This window comes from Zonotrichia albicollis, chromosome 2 (assembly GCF_047830755.1).
Source record: "Zonotrichia albicollis isolate bZonAlb1 chromosome 2, bZonAlb1.hap1, whole genome shotgun sequence".
Classification (NCBI taxonomy): domain Eukaryota; kingdom Metazoa; phylum Chordata; class Aves; order Passeriformes; family Passerellidae; genus Zonotrichia; species Zonotrichia albicollis.
This window is the reverse complement of record NC_133820.1, coordinates 34,807,250-34,824,203: the sequence shown is the minus strand read 5'-3', so window position 1 is coordinate 34,824,203 and position 16,954 is coordinate 34,807,250. Positions and strand designations below refer to the sequence as shown.

The 16,954-nt window shown below is 40.8% G+C and overlaps 2 protein-coding genes across 7 annotated transcripts in view; one reads left to right on the top strand and one right to left on the bottom strand.

The window, feature by feature from the left end:
• Nucleotides 1-8,254, top strand: part of CCDC80 (coiled-coil domain containing 80) — a 26,817-nt gene extending 18,563 nt beyond the window's left edge. The window contains exons 8-9 of the mRNA XM_005486155.4: nt 456-2,758; nt 2,825-8,254. Of these exons, the coding sequence (XP_005486212.2) occupies nt 456-802 (347 nt within the window). The 3' untranslated portion in view covers nt 803-2,758; nt 2,825-8,254. The remainder of the gene's footprint in view (nt 1-455; nt 2,759-2,824) is intronic.
• On the bottom strand, nt 5,989-16,929 carry SLC35A5 (solute carrier family 35 member A5). 6 transcript variants are annotated; one of them, XM_005486156.4, is made up of 7 exons: nt 16,783-16,929; nt 15,286-15,438; nt 14,451-14,549; nt 13,144-13,280; nt 9,792-9,859; nt 7,779-8,574; nt 5,989-6,355 (listed from the first exon to the last, which is right to left on the bottom strand). In XM_005486156.4, the coding sequence occupies exons 2-7, from the start codon at nt 15,413-15,415 to the stop codon at nt 6,287-6,289; spliced, it is 1,299 nt and encodes a 432-aa protein (XP_005486213.1). In that variant the 5' UTR covers nt 15,416-15,438; nt 16,783-16,929; the 3' UTR covers nt 5,989-6,286. The 6 variants fall into 6 exon arrangements, with proteins under 6 accessions (XP_005486213.1, XP_005486214.1, XP_005486215.1 ...); XM_005486157.4 differs by lacking the exon at nt 16,783-16,929 and adding an exon at nt 16,449-16,703; XM_074534720.1 differs by lacking the exon at nt 5,989-6,355 and adding an exon at nt 7,135-7,269.
• Nucleotides 16,930-16,954: the final 25 nt, after the last annotated feature.

Genomic DNA, 16,954 nt, shown 5'->3' with positions numbered 1-16,954 from the left:
ATCTACCTCATTCCATACTGCACATATCATGACAGTTCAAGAGTGAGGCTCTATATCCTGCAATTCTTCTATCACACTTCAATTATTTTAATTTCTTTCATTGTTACTGTTTTCCACATATGTCTTCTGCAGTACATAAACTGGTGACCCAAGCTGAAAAGTCATCAAAGAAATTAATGGATTTTGGGTGACAAAAAGATGTATCACACTACAGTAGCTTCAAGCTAGAGAATAAGGAAAAGTTTACTCAACTTTAAAAAGCTGTTAAAAATACATCCTTTTTTCAAAGGAGAGTAATTTCTTTTCGGATACAGGAAATGGACCTGAACTTGCAAATTACAAGAATCTTATATTGCCAACTCTTGGGCTGTATCTTATCTCCATTGCTAATTTTTTTATCTAGAAATCATCATCATCTCCTGAATTAATGCTGATTTTATGTGATCACTTTCTAGGAAGCTCAACTGTAGATCGAGAAGACATCCCGGCTAATTTAGTGAAAGACATTCGGAATTATTTCCAAATTAGCCCTGAATATTTCTCCATGCTTCTAGTGGGGAAAGATGGCAATGTCAAATCCTGGTATCCTTCTCCCATGTGGTCTATGGCGATTGTGTATGACCTGATTGATTCCATGCAGCTCCGGCGCCAGGAAATGACAATCCAGCAGTCACTGGGCATGCAGTGCCCCGATGATGAGTATGGTGGCTATGGCTACCACAGCTACCACCAGGGCTACCAGGAGGGCTACCAAGATGACTACCGTCACCATGGAAGTTACCACCATGGATATCCATACTGAACAGAGTGACTTAGCCTCTGGCTGCCCCCATGTCTGTCTTCCAATAGCTATCCAAGCAATAGGTGGCCAGTTGCAGAAAATCTTCCCAGGCCACCTAGATATCCATGCCTCGTTCCTCTGCTGTTCAATCAAGGGACTTTGGTTACTTGCCTTCTCAAAAAATGCAGAAGCCTTTACAGTGAAGCCATTCAAACCAGTAGCATTGAAGCTTTAAACAATAAAGACTCCTTTATACTTTTAGACCTTTATAAACAAAGGCCATCAGCAGGTGCTGTTTGTACTAAAACCAAACAAAAGAATCCCACACCCCCAGCCTAAGGGCAATACAATTGCCCAACAATGTGCTTTTTACTACTTTTTCTAAGGAGGAAAAAAAAAAGTATATTTATTGGAAAGTGAGATTTCATTATGCTTATGAAGAAAAACAAAAAACCACATTTTGGGTCTCTCAAAAAAAAAAAATTTAAGAAAGAAGCATGGGGCATGCTCTTTAATAATAACAACAACAGTAATAAAATCTTTTTGAAACACCATGTTTAAAAAGACAGCATCCCTTCTACAGTGCATTACCATTGTAATTAGCTGACTTTATGAAAGAAAATAAGACTTATGGCTATGGCAGAACCTGTTCCAATACAATACAATATAAAGTTCTTAACTACAAAGCTTACTGCATGGCTATTTATTCTTTCAGTTGGGGTCCCTGTTCTTTTAGGTCCTGCCCACCTCACTGATAAATCCAAGTTAATGAGAGCTAAGCGGACATACCAACGAGAGTTAACACTGTCTGAAATACAGAAATCTGAAATGCATTATTTTCATCAGAAAAAGAAATCTCATTCAAGCATATTTTTCTTGAGGTGTAACTAGCTCTCTATAATAATGCATTTAATTAAACTCTTACTCCAAATTTCAAATTTTCTTTTACCTTTTCTGCTCATACCCTTGCCTACAAAAGTGATCTGGATTAAATGTTTACAAAAGTATTTGAGATTAAATTATTCTGCTAAACCATCTCTATTTCTGCCACACTTTCAGAAATTGGTTTTTTTCTCCCTTCTCATTGATGTCCTTGGGCATTGGAACTGTAGCACCACTCTACCCTACTGAAACCACTGTCAGGAACTGCTTGCATAGCTATGGTTTCAACCATGCATAGTCATTGTTTCTAGTCATTTGGGTTAGATTTCTAAATATTAAAGATGCAGCAGAAAGATTATGGAATATCTTTAAGTGAAGATACCATGTCAGCCTTTATAATGGAATATTGGTCACTTCTGAGGTTGAAGGTGTGCCTGACCAATCATATTTCTTTTTATAATCCATGATGTGGGTGCACATCACATATATAGATGCACACAACAGGGCAGTTGTACTAGGTATTGCTATCACAGAAGTAGCACAGGAGTAGGGAAAAGCTACAGCTTTAAACTGGCCAGACCATGCCTTCCATTTTGACTTCTTCCATTTTCCTGATGCCTTTTTTTCCCAGATGAAAACAAAACTGGATAAAGCAACAAGTTCACTTAAAAACAGATGCTGTCTTTAGAAACTTAAGTCACAAAGGGTCAAGCATCACTTGCCCTTCTGAATGCCAGAGGAGCAGACAAATGGTCACAAGGCCTCAGCTGTACAAACCTGGTCCCTCTCTGGGGCAGGCTGCCCTGCCTATCACAACATCCAGTCAGTGCAGGGTACAGCTCCTGCCTAACCTTTCTCAGGTGACTGGATGGAGCTAACTGGGGGAAGGCATTTAACAGAATGATTTTGAGAGGACTGCTGCCTGCAGAGAGCTTCTGAGCTCTCAGTGACAATAGCCCTTCCACAGCTGAAAGCAGTGGACAGATAAATTCAAAAAACCAAACGAATCACAGGACGGAAGGGTTTCTAGAAGAAAATGGAATGTCCTGTAGCTCACTTTTAGAAAACAAGAGCTCATTGCATTATGGTATCAAGGTCTGCTGCCTAACTTTCTGTAGCTCACTTTTAGAAAACAAGAGCTCATTGCATTATGGTATCAAGGTCTGCTGCCTAACTTTCCTTGCCTAAAGCAAAAGCAGAGGAAAGTATACGAGATGCCTAACAGGCACCTCCTGTAGACAGAAAGAAACACACCCTTGGAGCATTTTCTTTCAGGTGTTCATTTAAACTTTCCTGTAATCTTGTTTTCATGTAAAGTCTTTAAATGAAAGCCCTTTTAACTCACACTACAAATCACATAAATTAAATGTCCTGTGCTGCAAGGGTTAACTTACCTTAAAAAGAGTGCAGCACCTGATCCAAATAGCCTTTTTTTTATACCCCTGTCTGAAATTAAAAGTCAAATTGTGCAAGTACCAAACCCTGCCTAGGCATTCAGGGGGAGTTACATTAAAAAGACAACTTCAAACAAGTTGTCCCCTTATCAAGGGAGGTAGGAATGGGCTCTTAACCAAAACTGCACATCCAAATATTCATAGAATTTGTAGAAGAATCTGCATTATTCTACATTCTAGTGTCTATTTCTGCCTTCATTACAAAATGATACAAAATATCCAGAAACTCAAAGCAATGATTTAAAATCCTGGTTTTGCAACCCACTTTTCCCTATAGAAAACTAAAAGCAAAGCTAGAAGGAGCACCAAGCCAAAATATTATTTCAATGACAACATGTAGTTATCTTGCAGGCTATAAGCATTCAGGAGTTACATTTCATCAAATGAGAACTTCATTTGTCAAAACAATCAAATCCAGATCACTGGATCTCCCCCTGCAGCATCACTCTGAGGACAGATTTACTGAGACTAAGGTCCTTTTTCAACATATCTTAGTGGGAAGATTCTATGCAATAAAGAAAGTCTTTTTTCTTATACATATCTATGGCATTTGATTCAGCTCCAAGAGGGCTGTTTTCATCCACAGTCTGTCTTTGAAGCTGCTACATTCACAAAATAGATGAAATTAACCAAAATAAATACTTCCTTAATTGACTTGTTACAAGCAAGGGGAACATGAACACACCTCTCGTCCTGGGATGTTTTGTGAACTATTTCCTCAAACCCAGAGGGAGGAACATAACACCCTTAGCAGCAATTAAGTTCAAACATTCGTGAATCTGGGCTCTAAATCAAAGCTTAGCAAGAGCACTCTGCCCAAAGTATTCACTAAAGACTATGTGCCAAACTAATGCTGCTCTCCAAAAACATCCTCATAAATTTCCCTATCGTAATTTTGAGTGAATATAAGTTAAGCTTTCCAACATGGAGTAGTTTCCATACAGTGGAAGTACTTAATCAAGTGAGATTTCACATGATCTATCTGAAACATGTAACTTCATACAATTGCTCCCCCTTGCTCTCCAGGGCTGTTCTCCAGCTGACTATTATTCAGTCACTTTTTCTAACAAATCTCACCTATACACTAAATTTTACCTTTGCCATGAATAGCACAGCTGCAAACATTTGCATGTTGTGCTTTGGGTTATTATTTACCCTATGTGGCCACTAAGTGGATACAAATCTTTACCCATTTTTAGACATCAGTTAATATTCCTGTTGCTGCAAAGGGGATATACAGTTCTCCTTCACCATAATAAGAAACCTGCATGGCCTCCAACATAATTTCTCTGAGACCTCTAACCTGAAGATAACAGAAAGATTTCTACACGTTAGACAGAACCAAATCTGCAGCATGAGTAAAAACTTGGATCAACAGTTATATAACCAATATCTTTGTGCAACCTAGACTTTGGCAAATAAGTCAAGCATGATAGCACTGGAGAAATTTACAGAAAATAAAATCATTAGGCAGGACAAGAGTTGAAAGTAAGAACTGAATGCACCTTATAATAGCTGAAATCAGTAATTTCCAAATTTCCTGTCTCTTGATGCACAAAGGTCAAATATGGTTTTTAAGATATTCATCTTTGATTTGATGCTCTGTCTTTAGAAGTAAGATCTTGGCTGATTTCTATATTCTGACTTGATGCAAGGCAAAGGTCTTTGGAATTAATGTAAAATGTTACGGCTCACATTAATGCAAAGCAACCTAAAGCTAACAGTACTTTCACTCTTTTTGAAAGCACCTGCCAAAGTTGGTAGCTGTGACTGAAAAAGGCAACAAACTCAGGTATATATTGTAAAACTGAATGAAATGAAAAAAACAAAGTCTCATTGCTACCAAGCCTTTAACAATTTGAGGATTTTTTTAAGTTTCATTTCTCAACATACAACATCATAAACCAATGAGAGCAATGGAGTTTCTGGAATTTACACTGAAATATACCTTCTATTAATTCTGTACAAACTGATTCTGATGCAAACAACAAGGATTCCTTATGTTGAAATAGCCTGCTATACAAGCACAATGAAATTAGATGCAAAAATCTTCTTACTAATCACATTAAATTAATTTTGTATGGTCATTCTTGATATATACTCTATAAAATACAAGAAAAAAATAGAAATTTTAGATTCATTTATAGCTGGACAGTTATAAACCACAGGCCACATAAGAAAACAGGCTGCCCCTCTTGATGAATAAATGACAGGAGGTATGTCAATATAGCGATCAGCCATTCATATAGTACACAAGCTTTATACACAGAGAGTGGACAGGATGGCAGAGGGGAACAAAGGCTAGACTGTCTTCAGTCCAGAGAAATGCATCACTTACTGCTTACTATATACTCTGGTATGAGGCTCTGACACTGAACTCATTGCTTATCTTAAGAATTCTTCTGACAGTATCTTTCAACTATGAAAGACACATTTTTGAAGGGAGGAAATTATAAACCAACATCTTTTCCACTGCTCTGAGACAAGAGACTTTGGAACACACCAGGAATCCCTTATCAGCATCCCTGTTCCCTTGCATCTTTCAAAATTCTCTGAATAATTTGGAACCTATTTTCCATCTCAGTCAAAATACAATCCAGCAGATGCCTCAACAGAAATTCTGAGATCACTATGCCTGGCACTCTGCAGAATGACTTCTCTCTCCACAAAATGAATGCAAGACCTTATCAGTCTGCCAGGGTAGAACAACACCAGATGATATTCCCATCTGCACTCTCTTGCTCAGTGCTCTAGATGTTGAAGGGCATTACTGTAGCTGCATAATATTTGTTTTCAGTAGTGGGCTCAGTGCAAACTGAGCCTCTACACAAAGCCTTTCTAAACACACACACAAAAAAGATGATGCATTCATATGTTTAATAAACTTTTGTTTTATTCAAGCTCTTTCAAAGTTAGGCCACGTAAGCTGCATGTAAAATTCACCAGCTGCATTCCAGACTTTGATTTCCCCAGACACTGGGAGACAGGCACAAATGAATACAACTTTCCATATATACAGCTTGAATATTGTCCTCATCCACATTTGACATCCAGCCCCAAAACAGTTCCAAATAGTCTGTTAGTGGGGAAAAACAACTCTTCCCTATGTTAATGAAAGATTAGCTCTCTCTCACTGTGAGCAATACCACTGCTCCAAGACAGCTTCATGCTAGAGGGAATCTTCATCTGTTTCGATGTCACTGCTTGGTTTGTTCAACCTCTCAAATTCCTCTCCATCCTACAGGAACCAGAAGCAAAAGAGAGCAATGTGACCAAAAGTCATCTTGTTATTAATAGCACTGAAAAAAAAGACTAAGGTTTATTTAAAAGTATCACTTAAAGCAAAATCCTGTAATCCCTGTAATTTAAACCTCTTACAAGTGTGTTATAAGGTTTAGGAAATACATACTCATAAAAAACATTCCCTGCATCTTTAACACTTTTTAGTGACTCACTGCCTAAAACAGCTTGTAGCCCCTTCTTCCATACAATCATAAAATGGTTTGGGTTGGAAGGTACTGGAAGGATGCTAGAAGGTGTCCCTGGAGCCTTCTCTTCTCCAGGATGAACATCCCCAACTCTCTCAGCCTGTCTTCATAGGAGAGGTGCTCCAGCCCTCTGATCAGCTTTCTCTGGACTCACTCCAGCAGATCCAAGTCCCCAGAACTGGACACAGTACTACAGGTGGGGTCTCACAGGAGCAGAGGGGCAGAATCACCTACCTTGACCTGTTGGTCACATTGCTTTTAATGCAGCCCAAGATATAGCTGGCTTTGCATGCTCACATAATGCTATTCATTTCTACAACAGCTGCTTAGGTGTAAGTGCTAAAATAGATGACACCTGGCACACCAAAAATATATGAATTTGTGTTATTTATTGTTCATTAAACAACAACCTAAAAAGGCACCATGTGGAACTTCTGGAAAGTTTAATGCTTGTGCTCAAAGTGTAATGTTTGCTGGAACGCAGTGGGGACAGCGCTCTCTGCTGGGTACAACGTGCATCCGCGGGCCGACGGGCACAAACATGAACCCTTCCAAGCAGGCGGCTGCTCAGCTCGGCTGAACGACAGCTCTAGGAGCAAGCTGTCCCTGACACCTTCTAGCTGACTACATCACTGTTCAAATCGGAACAAAACCACGAGCAGGCCTAGAGGAAATATATAGCAAGAAAAAAACCCCAAACCATGTTAAAACGCTGTGTTTAAATATTGCCTTTTTGTCTTCAGCTATCTTTTACTGCTATGGCAGAACGAACTTTAACACCAAAAGTGTTAGCTTCCTCATCATGTAGCCTAAGTTAGACAGACTTACCAGTTCTACTTAGGTACAATTACTTTCCAGGCATCAATTCCAGTTTCTCAATTGGGTAAGTAAACTCTCTTGGTTATAAAGCTTTCAAGAAAAGATTTGTACAAAGCTGAAGTTGCTCACAGGACTGTCTACAGTCGCAGCAGGAAAGCAATGCTTACCTAGGCTTCATGATTTCAAAAAGTGGCAAATGGAAAGCAACACTCAAGACTTTAAGAAATACTGCAGAACTTTGGTGCTGAGGGATGAGTCCCGTTGCACACAAGTTGATTCTTCCAAACATATCATAGCATAAAGGGAGGTGAAACAAAAGAGAAACCAAAGGAGACAAGTACTGAAAAGCCTTACCCCACTTGATCTTTCCCATGCATCTCCTTTGATGAGTTTTCCCCTTTCCCTCAGACTGGCGTATTCCAAGCCTCTTGCTTTAGTGGCATTATAAATGAATATGGAGAGAAGCACTACAGGAGCTTCCAAAAAGAACTCTAGAGAAGGCCTGAAGTCAAAGATGACAAAAGACACAGTGGTGATGATGACAGTGTTGATCTGAGCAGTCATAACATGGAACATGTTGTCTCGGAACTTCAAGATGAAGGCTACAGACAGCCCCAGGAAAGCTGTGACAAATATAAGAGCCACGGAGAAGATGTTGTGCCCATAAAAGAAGCCACAGTTCCCTATCTGCCTCCGGTCCTTAGCCTGCAGTGCCAGCATGAGCCCATTGAACAGCACTCCAAAGGCATAGAGTTTGCTGTTCTGTGTGAAGATGCTTTCCCCAAGCTGATCCACATCTTTCAGCATCTTTTCATTGTAGATGTTAGCCAGGGCAGACACAAAACACTGCACTAGAATAAGCAGATGGCCCAGGCTGAGGCGGAGAGGCTTCAATGCTCCTGCCATGGTACTGGTAACATTCCACTGGAAGCTGTGAAGGAAACTTGGTGCTGGACAGATGCCCTTTTCTGCACATGCTTCCTCAGGTCCAGTAGCGAGAAGGCAGTGGTTAGATGGCCCAAAAAACATACTGTGATGAAATCCATGTGCAGCCAAGCTGTGCTGATGGCCTCCAGTTCCTCGAGTCAGGGCAACGATGGACAGGAATAAAATCACCAGAGACGCCCACTGTACCCAAGAGAGTCTTCGCCTGGTACACAAAAAACCCACTAAATTTAGAAACACAGTGGCATAAATTAAATGACAGAACACCCAGATCTATAAAACATATAAAAGACATAATGCCACAGATAAGGAGACAAACAGGTATAAAGAAAAGTCTCTTCAGAATACAATAAAGTGCAAAAATGCAACATGATTTACTATGGCAAAGGGGGCCGAGTCTGGCAAACAAAGAAATATAAAATAAAGTATTCTGAAGAAATAAGGAAGGACTTTGAAGATCACATTATTTCTAGATACTGACTGCCTAACAACTTAAAAGCAACTCTTGTCTCCATGGCAACAAAGGTCGGATGAATAAAGCAAAACACATCACAGACATCCAAATAATTACCATCTTTCTTTGGAAAACGTTCATTATACTACTCTTTTCCCCTATGACTTGGAGTCCTTTTCTACTATTATATGACAGTAACTCTTATAAATCTACAAATGTAATTCATAAGACTATTAGAATTATTTATGCTGTTTTTCCACTCAAACAAAGCCTGTTTATCTTGGTGAAAATCAAAAATTTGGAAGATTAAGTGAACTGTGACATCACAAGAGACAAAACTAAAATGAGAAAAAGCATTTAGAGTCAGACTATCAGGCACTGTTTTGGCATATTAACACATATAGAAAAAACTTATTTGTGCCTTATTCAACACAAGCAACTTTTACAGTGAAAAGTTAATACCCATTTCCCTGACAGTCTTTTTTTAATCTAAATAATACTAGCAAGAGCACAAATTCAGCAAAGTGGAACACTTAGTCTGGCTTTTGTCACATGAGTAATGAACCAAACACACCTCTATCTTTCACTCTTATGTATCTAATTTCCTCTTACTAGACCACATTTACACTCAGTTAAGAACTGCAAAAGACTGGTAAGTACTGGCAATCATGAAATAAGATATTTAATGTATAAATGAAAGCTTTCTTCTTACCATTTGATGACTATATAATCATGATTTCAACTGTTTTCTACTAGAGTTGACCAAATGTGTAGACATATGAAGAGACTCCTAATAGCATATTATTTCCTACACCTTCAGATGTAGAAAACAAAACCACCTCTCCAAGTTGGTACAGCCGCAAGAAAAGAGAATTATTGTTCCCATCAGACAAAGAGAAAAAATGTAGCTTAACTTCCTCAAAGCTGGGAAGATTTAAATTTCATTTACTGCAGCAAATACTACTTACTTTAGCACTATCCTGAAGAGAAGAGCTGTTGTTATAATGACAAAATTTGAGAAGAGTACAGCCATTGCCTTGAAAGAGAAGGAGAGGAATAAAGTTATACTTCAGACACACTGTGGACACCAAAACCTACAGACTTCAAGTGTTCATCTTCCTGCAATGTGCCATAGTGAAAAGCACTGGTACTGAATTTTCTTCCTCACCCAAGTGGTACAATAACACACCTGTAAAATGATAGTCAAGTCCCATTTCAAAATCCCAGGGAAACCACAGAGCCCAAGCTCCACTGCAGTGGGGAAAGCTATACTGAAATAAAGATGTGAGGAAACCAGTGCAACAGAAAACTTACTTAGCAGAGAACAGTTTAGTTTTCAGTCAGATCAGTTCCCCAGCTAGGCTGACCAGTGAGCTGCAAAAACAGCTGTGTTGGCACAAAGGAGGAAGTTGCTCCAAAATGAGAATAAGCAAAGAATAAAGCAAGAGGAGGTTGCTCCTGGCTGCAGTGCCATTTGCAGTGTTCATGAAATTCCAGACTTGGACAAGCCACTTGCAGAAAAAAAACTTCTATGTCAAGTGCTTTTGCTGTAGTTTAATCAAAGATAAAGAGGTGCTTGGCTTGAATTTTTAAGACTGCAACAGTAATTTTAAGAAAATAATCTATTTTGAAGTACAACTGAAGACAACTCTAAAGCTTCTGTTTCATTTTGGAATAACTATATAATACCATCAGTGCTCTAATCCATGGCCACGATCCCAAGCTGCAAACTCCTTGTGGCAAGGACTGTCTGTTTTGTCTCTGTATTAGACACTCCATACTGGGAGACCGGGCCAAGAAAAGGCTCTTTTAAGCACTCCAGTTACCAATAAAGACAAGAATCCACCAGCACCAGTAGGAATAAAAAATTCTCTTTATGAGGGTGGGGGGTGTTTTGCAAACTTGATCTTTCCCATGCATCTCCTCTGATGAGTTTTCCCCTTTCCTCCAGAGTGGCATATTCTAGGCCTCTTGTTTTACTGTCGGTTACTCCAGACTGCCCTGCATAGTCAGTAAATGTACAACAGATCCAGGCAGCTGAAGTTTTTGGTCCCATTGAGCCTCAGCTTTTTAGACAATTTTACACATAAGCATATATGGATTCAGGAGTACAAAACACAGAGTCTTTCTTGAATTTTCTCATCATTTCCACATTCCCAATTCTGCTATAGAATGTCTTTTTCCTTCACCAGAGGAAAAGTATAGACTCTTTTCTCATTATCTTCATTCTACTTTATCCCAACATACCATCTGCTGAACAATAATTCTGATGAAACAGCACAACACAGGCTCTCACATAAGCTGAACACTTACTGACAATGAGACACCTCCCTAAGAAAACACATCTTAATTTTCCACTTTGCAAAATTAAAACTCAGTAAATATTCATGTTAAGTGAACACTGTGGAAGGAGAAAAATATTGAATAAACAACGAAATTTGACAGAAATCATTCTGGAAAAAAAAGAGCCTTTATGCAAAATGTGGACGTAGTTCATGCACACTCTGGTTTTGCTTTACAGTCAATGCTCCCCATCCAACATCTCTGGTAACATTATGAGCAAAATATTTCAAAGGATCGTTTAAAAAATTAATTTTGACTTATTTTGTTCTCTGAAACCTCAAGAGATCTCTGTCCTAGATGAAAAGGAATATGAATACCAAAGTTCCCCATGCCACTAATCTGCACGTCACAAGTAAAGTCTCAAAAGGTAAGTCTCTAGGAAATTTACCCACTAAAAGGTATCCACAGTTATAGCTGAAGTTTCAAGCAAAAAAATCTCACCAAAGCAACCCCAATTCCAGCAGCTGCTCACCCAGGTACTACTTAGTCCCAAGACTACTTTGTATTTAAAATCACATGACCAAATTCAGTCAGGTATGGCCATCTTCCTTTTAAGCATCTTCACATTTCACATTCATGGTCTCGTACATTATCAAGATATTCCATGATAGAGATATTTAGTTATCTATTTTAATACTTCTTTGTCATAATAATGTTACAGATTCAGCTAACCATCATAGAATTTCTCTAATTAAAAGATGCTAAGAGTTCTAAACAGAGGAATCTTAGAGCACGTGTTCTGAGGGGACAGAGACAAGGTATGCCTGGGTGTGGGTGAATGTAAAACAAAAGCTGTCCATTTCCCAAGGATTACCTAAACTGAACTAAATTAAATTGCTCAAGAGAAAAATTGCATTTATGGAACCTCCTATGCATCAGGCTTTTCTTCTACAAATATTATCACTGAATTTCCTTCCTAAAACTAAAAACCAAAACAAACCAAAATGACCCACAAATAAACAAAACAAAACCCCCCCAAAAAAACCAAAAACAAAAACACCCCCCCAAAAAAAACAACCCAAAAAACCCCAAACTCGACTCTACCAATCAAAAAACCCCAACCACTACCAACAAAAAAAATCCCATCAATAACAAAAAAAACACATACAAAAAAACCACAGAACCAAGCAGCTGTGCATGTTATTTTAAGATATCTGAGCTGTCAGCTGAGTTCTGGTCTAGACTCTGGTCTGGTCTGTCCCTGGCAGAAACATACACCTAAGAGAACACTATTTTAAAGAGAAATTCTGATAGACAAGGTAGAAATCCATTTCTTTTAAACGTTCAACAGGGGCAGTCACAGTACTTTATAGCAATCACAAACCATCTGTTTCCATCTTACTGCAAACATAGATTCCGAAAACCAAAAAGCATCATCATACAAAAGTAAGAGCAAGCACAAAACCTGTACAATTTCCTGAGCATATGCAGGTTCATCCAAAAGGAGGAGGGTAGCTAGAAGAAAGTATCAACTAAATTTTATACCTAAACATAGCTAATACACAAATGCAAAAATTGAGTCCATTTTCTTCACCCCCCTCCTCAGTTTCTGTTACACCTATTCCCTTTGTGAGATTACATTTATTCACTTTATGTCACATACACAGAGTGGCAAAAGCCCCACAGAAACGTGCAGCTCAAATAACAGCAAGAGAAACAAATTGATTGAAAGAGAAATACAGAGTTGAAGAAGACAAAGGAAGAAAAGTAGCAAAAACCCTCCCACTTCTTAAGCACTTCACCCTATTTCTGAATCACGTTGGGTGGAGAAAACAAAGAGTTGTCTGTGCTGAAAGCTGTACAATCCTGACCAGTGGGACAGACAATGGGAAGGTAACAGATTATTCTTTATGTTTTAAAACAGCAGACAGCTCAGTTACAATCTTGCCTTGCCAGTGTTACCACAGCAGATAGCCTAAGAGCAGAATTACCCACTAAGACATGAGAAGTCATGTTATTCAGTGTAAGTATACTTACTGGCTGGAGGTAGGACAGTACATAGAAGACAATCAAGTTATCCAAAAAGTAAAGAAAGGCAGGAATTGACCATTTCATGGAATTGCATACATTCTTCCAGGAAAAACATTCAGAGAGATGATCCATACAACTCTTTTCTGAAAGGAAAAGAAATCCGTAAGAAAGATATTCATTCCTATTATTGAAAGCCTGTTCCCTTGTAATAGAATAGGTACCACTGTCCTCTTCTGAGGAACACCATTAGACTGAAAATCCTTGGGCTCCTCAGTTCTCTGGCAACACAGGCACCTGTGTTCCAGGGCAGAACACAGCTGGAGCAGCAACCCTGTGTGGTGCTCACTTCCTTGCCTCAGCAAAGAAAATGTCACAGAATCTGTTACATCCATCACGGTGTTTGTCCACTCTGAGCAAAAATTCCATTGTCAACCATTCTTTGAGAGCCAAAAGGCACCCCAGAGTCCCTCCATACAGTGACATCCTTACTGGGTGCGACTTCCTGTTGATTACTGACCAAATCTACAACAGGAACAACAACACAGACAGTAGATTCCTTCATAGAGCACCCAAAGGTCAGCCAGTAAAGTCAGAAGTACAAAATAGAGCAGAATTCAGTATTTGCAGACCACAGCACATGATCTGGGTATAAAGAGAACATACAGGAAGAAAAGAAGAAAGAAAGGACAAAGCACAAAGAATGACATTTACTTAGGTATTCAGGACACAAACTTTAGGAGGAAGACTGTGATAAACTTTAGACTACTCCAGAGCTGCTGCCAAAAGTACTTTGTTAGCATAGATTTAAAACTACTGAATGATATCTAATCCTCTCCTGAAGCATCAATACATTGAGTTCAGCAAAACTCAGACATCTGGATTTTTAAAAAAAGAAAGAAAAATAAAGAAAACCAGAAAACATGCAGTCAGCAGTAGGCAATGATGGCAAACACTGATTGAATATATTTACTGTCTTAGGTAAGACTGTACTAACTGGGGAAGGTGAAAATTTTATCAGCTTGCCAGAGCCATGACTGCTTCCTGGAGGAGGAGACAAAATCAACAGCTCAATTTAACATGAATGTCCTCAGCCAACTTAGTAGCATTTCAAAATGGTACAGATCAAATATTTAAGTTAATCTCTCATAGTTTTTACATCAGAACAGAAAAGAAAGAAAAAGCAAAAATCACCTGCAATGCAAAACCTGGAGCAAGTGGAGAGTGTCATTTATTGTTCAAAAAAAAAAGTGTTTGTAGGACAGCAAATCTTAGAAAGTCAACACATTTTAGTTATTTAAAACATCAGTACTAACCTTTTTTCCTATTCCAGACTGCCAACACTACACATAGGACCAGTTTTACTACTTCAGAACACATGTTCACTGTTGTAGGAAGGTAATCATACTTGTTATCTGTGAGATCCAGCAAATCAGAGAGTACACAATCAGTTTCTGTCTCCTGCATTCATAATTTGAGCAGGAATCTATTATAACCATTACAATCACAATTGCAGTCACAAAAGGCTTTTTCAGAACTTCAGTTATAAATGTTTCAAAGTTTATGGCATACAACCTCCTGAAGAGCCTCTTTTCTGAGTTGAAATCTTTCCTCATTTGGTCCCAGTTTACAGCAGAACTTTTTTTGAAGAACTGAAGAATATGGCTGTTTTAAAAACAAATTAAAATGGGAAGGCTTTCCCCAAAGACCAATATGGTATTTTTTAACCCCCACAAAAAACAGGATGACATAACCTTATTTTAGAACTGGCAACACCAGCCAGTTTTAGCACTTTATCCAGTAGGATACCACTTCTCTTCTAAGCCTGTTGCAAGGAAAACATTTCAATCAAATCATCTACCCTCAAGAGTGCTTATACAACAGTGTCATCTTTGAAGAGTTAGCTATAAAATAAATCACCTGCCTCATCTTTTAAAGGTAGATCATACACCTTGCAGCCCAAGTTACACCTTTATGGTAGTCTACTGGCTAGACAGAAATTTTCCAGTGCAGAAACACATCCCTATAAATATAAGAGAATGTTTATGCAAAGAACTCTGCAGGTGGACAAGCAGGTTTTTGGGGTATGTTTTAGCCCAAATATCAACGCTTTCCTATTTAAGGTACATTATGGGTATTGCCCAACTGTACCTTCATTGGCAGAATACTTCATCAGGAGGATTCGACTCGAACCCAACACAATGAACACTCCTCCAAGCAGAAAGGTCTGGCTGGTTGTCTTGGAGCAAAGGGCAAGTCGACTACACCACTCCACCTTCATCCTGCTGCCTCACCGTCAGTGCCCTTTGGATGGCAGGATAAAAAAACCACTGTAAACAGTACTTCCAGAAACTGGTTACACGAGACAAAATAAGTGCATTTTACTGCTCTGTGTTATTCAAAGATGCTTATATAATAGAACAAGCCATGATCTTGTTCTACAACTGTTTTCTTACTTTAAAAACAAAAAAAAATTGAATCCAACCTATGACTGAACACTGCCATGTCTATTAGATCATGGTGCCAAGTTCCACATCCAGTCTTTCCTTAAAACACCTCTCAGGATGGTGACTCCATCAATTAGACCATGGTGCCAAGTGCCACATCCAGTCTTTCCTTAAAACACCTCTCAGGATGGTGACTCCATCACCTACAATTCTAATATATAATCATACTTTCTGTGAATAACTTATTCCTGATGTCCAACCTAAACCTCCCATGGCACAGGTTAAGGCTGTGTCCTCTTGTCCTGTTGCTGGTTGCCTGGGAGAAGAGGCTGAGCCCAGCTGGCTACACCCTCCTTTCAGGCAGAGAGCGATAAGGTCACCCCTGAGAGAAGGATGCGTTACAGGGACCATCGAAGGGGGATAAACGATACACTGCGACGCTGAAGGTGGCACAAGGAGGCTGCTTCCAGAGAAATCCCCAACTACGGCATACGGGCTAGCTAAAAGGATTAAATATTTCATATGTTTCTTTTTCTTTGATATTTTTTAAGTGCTCTTGCTCCTAATCCCAGCAAGGAGAAGCGCTACAGCAGCGGAGCGAGACCAACCCCTCAGGGCTGACCCGGCGCCGGTTCGTTCCCAGCGGCGGGGGAGGCACAGGGCAGCCGGAGCCGAGCACCGGAGCCGCGTCCTCCGCCTCCAGCGCCGCCGTTACTCGCCCGACCCGTTAACGGGTCCCGGGGCCGCAACAGCCGGCCGAGAGAGGAGCGGGGAGCGAGAGCCTCCCTGGACCAGCTGCGGGCTGGGCTCCGTCCCATGCCAGCAGGGCGGCCGGAGCGCGGCTAACCGGACTCGGGGGACACCCACCTCGCCACCTCCTCCGCAGCGGAGGAGGAACAGCCGCCGGGCTTTGCCGACCGCCTCCTGCCACGTCGCTGCTTCGGGCTGCAGCCGCGAGCGGCGGGGCGGCGGCCGCGCGAGGCGAGCGGGACTCCGAGACAGCAGCGAGCGCCCGGTGCATGGACACCGCGGCCAGGCGCACCGGGGCGCACCGGGTCCCGGGAGGCTGCGGCAGCACGGTCCCCCTCACTCATCCCCGCCGCCCAAGGCCGGGCTGCCCCCAGGGTCCCGCACGAAGCCCTTCAGCGCCCCCCCGCACCCGACTCACCCCCCCTCCCCCGCCTCCACCCTCCGGACTCACCTGGCGGGGCGGGGCCGCTTTCGCGTGCCCCTGCCTTGCCCCGCCCCGCGCGGACACGCGCTCCCCCTCCTCCCCCGCTCCAGCACCGCCGGCTCGGCCCCGCCCCCACGGCTTCCAGGAACCCGCGAGCTCCGCCCCCCGGCTCGCGCACGCGCCCCGACGGCTGCGCGAG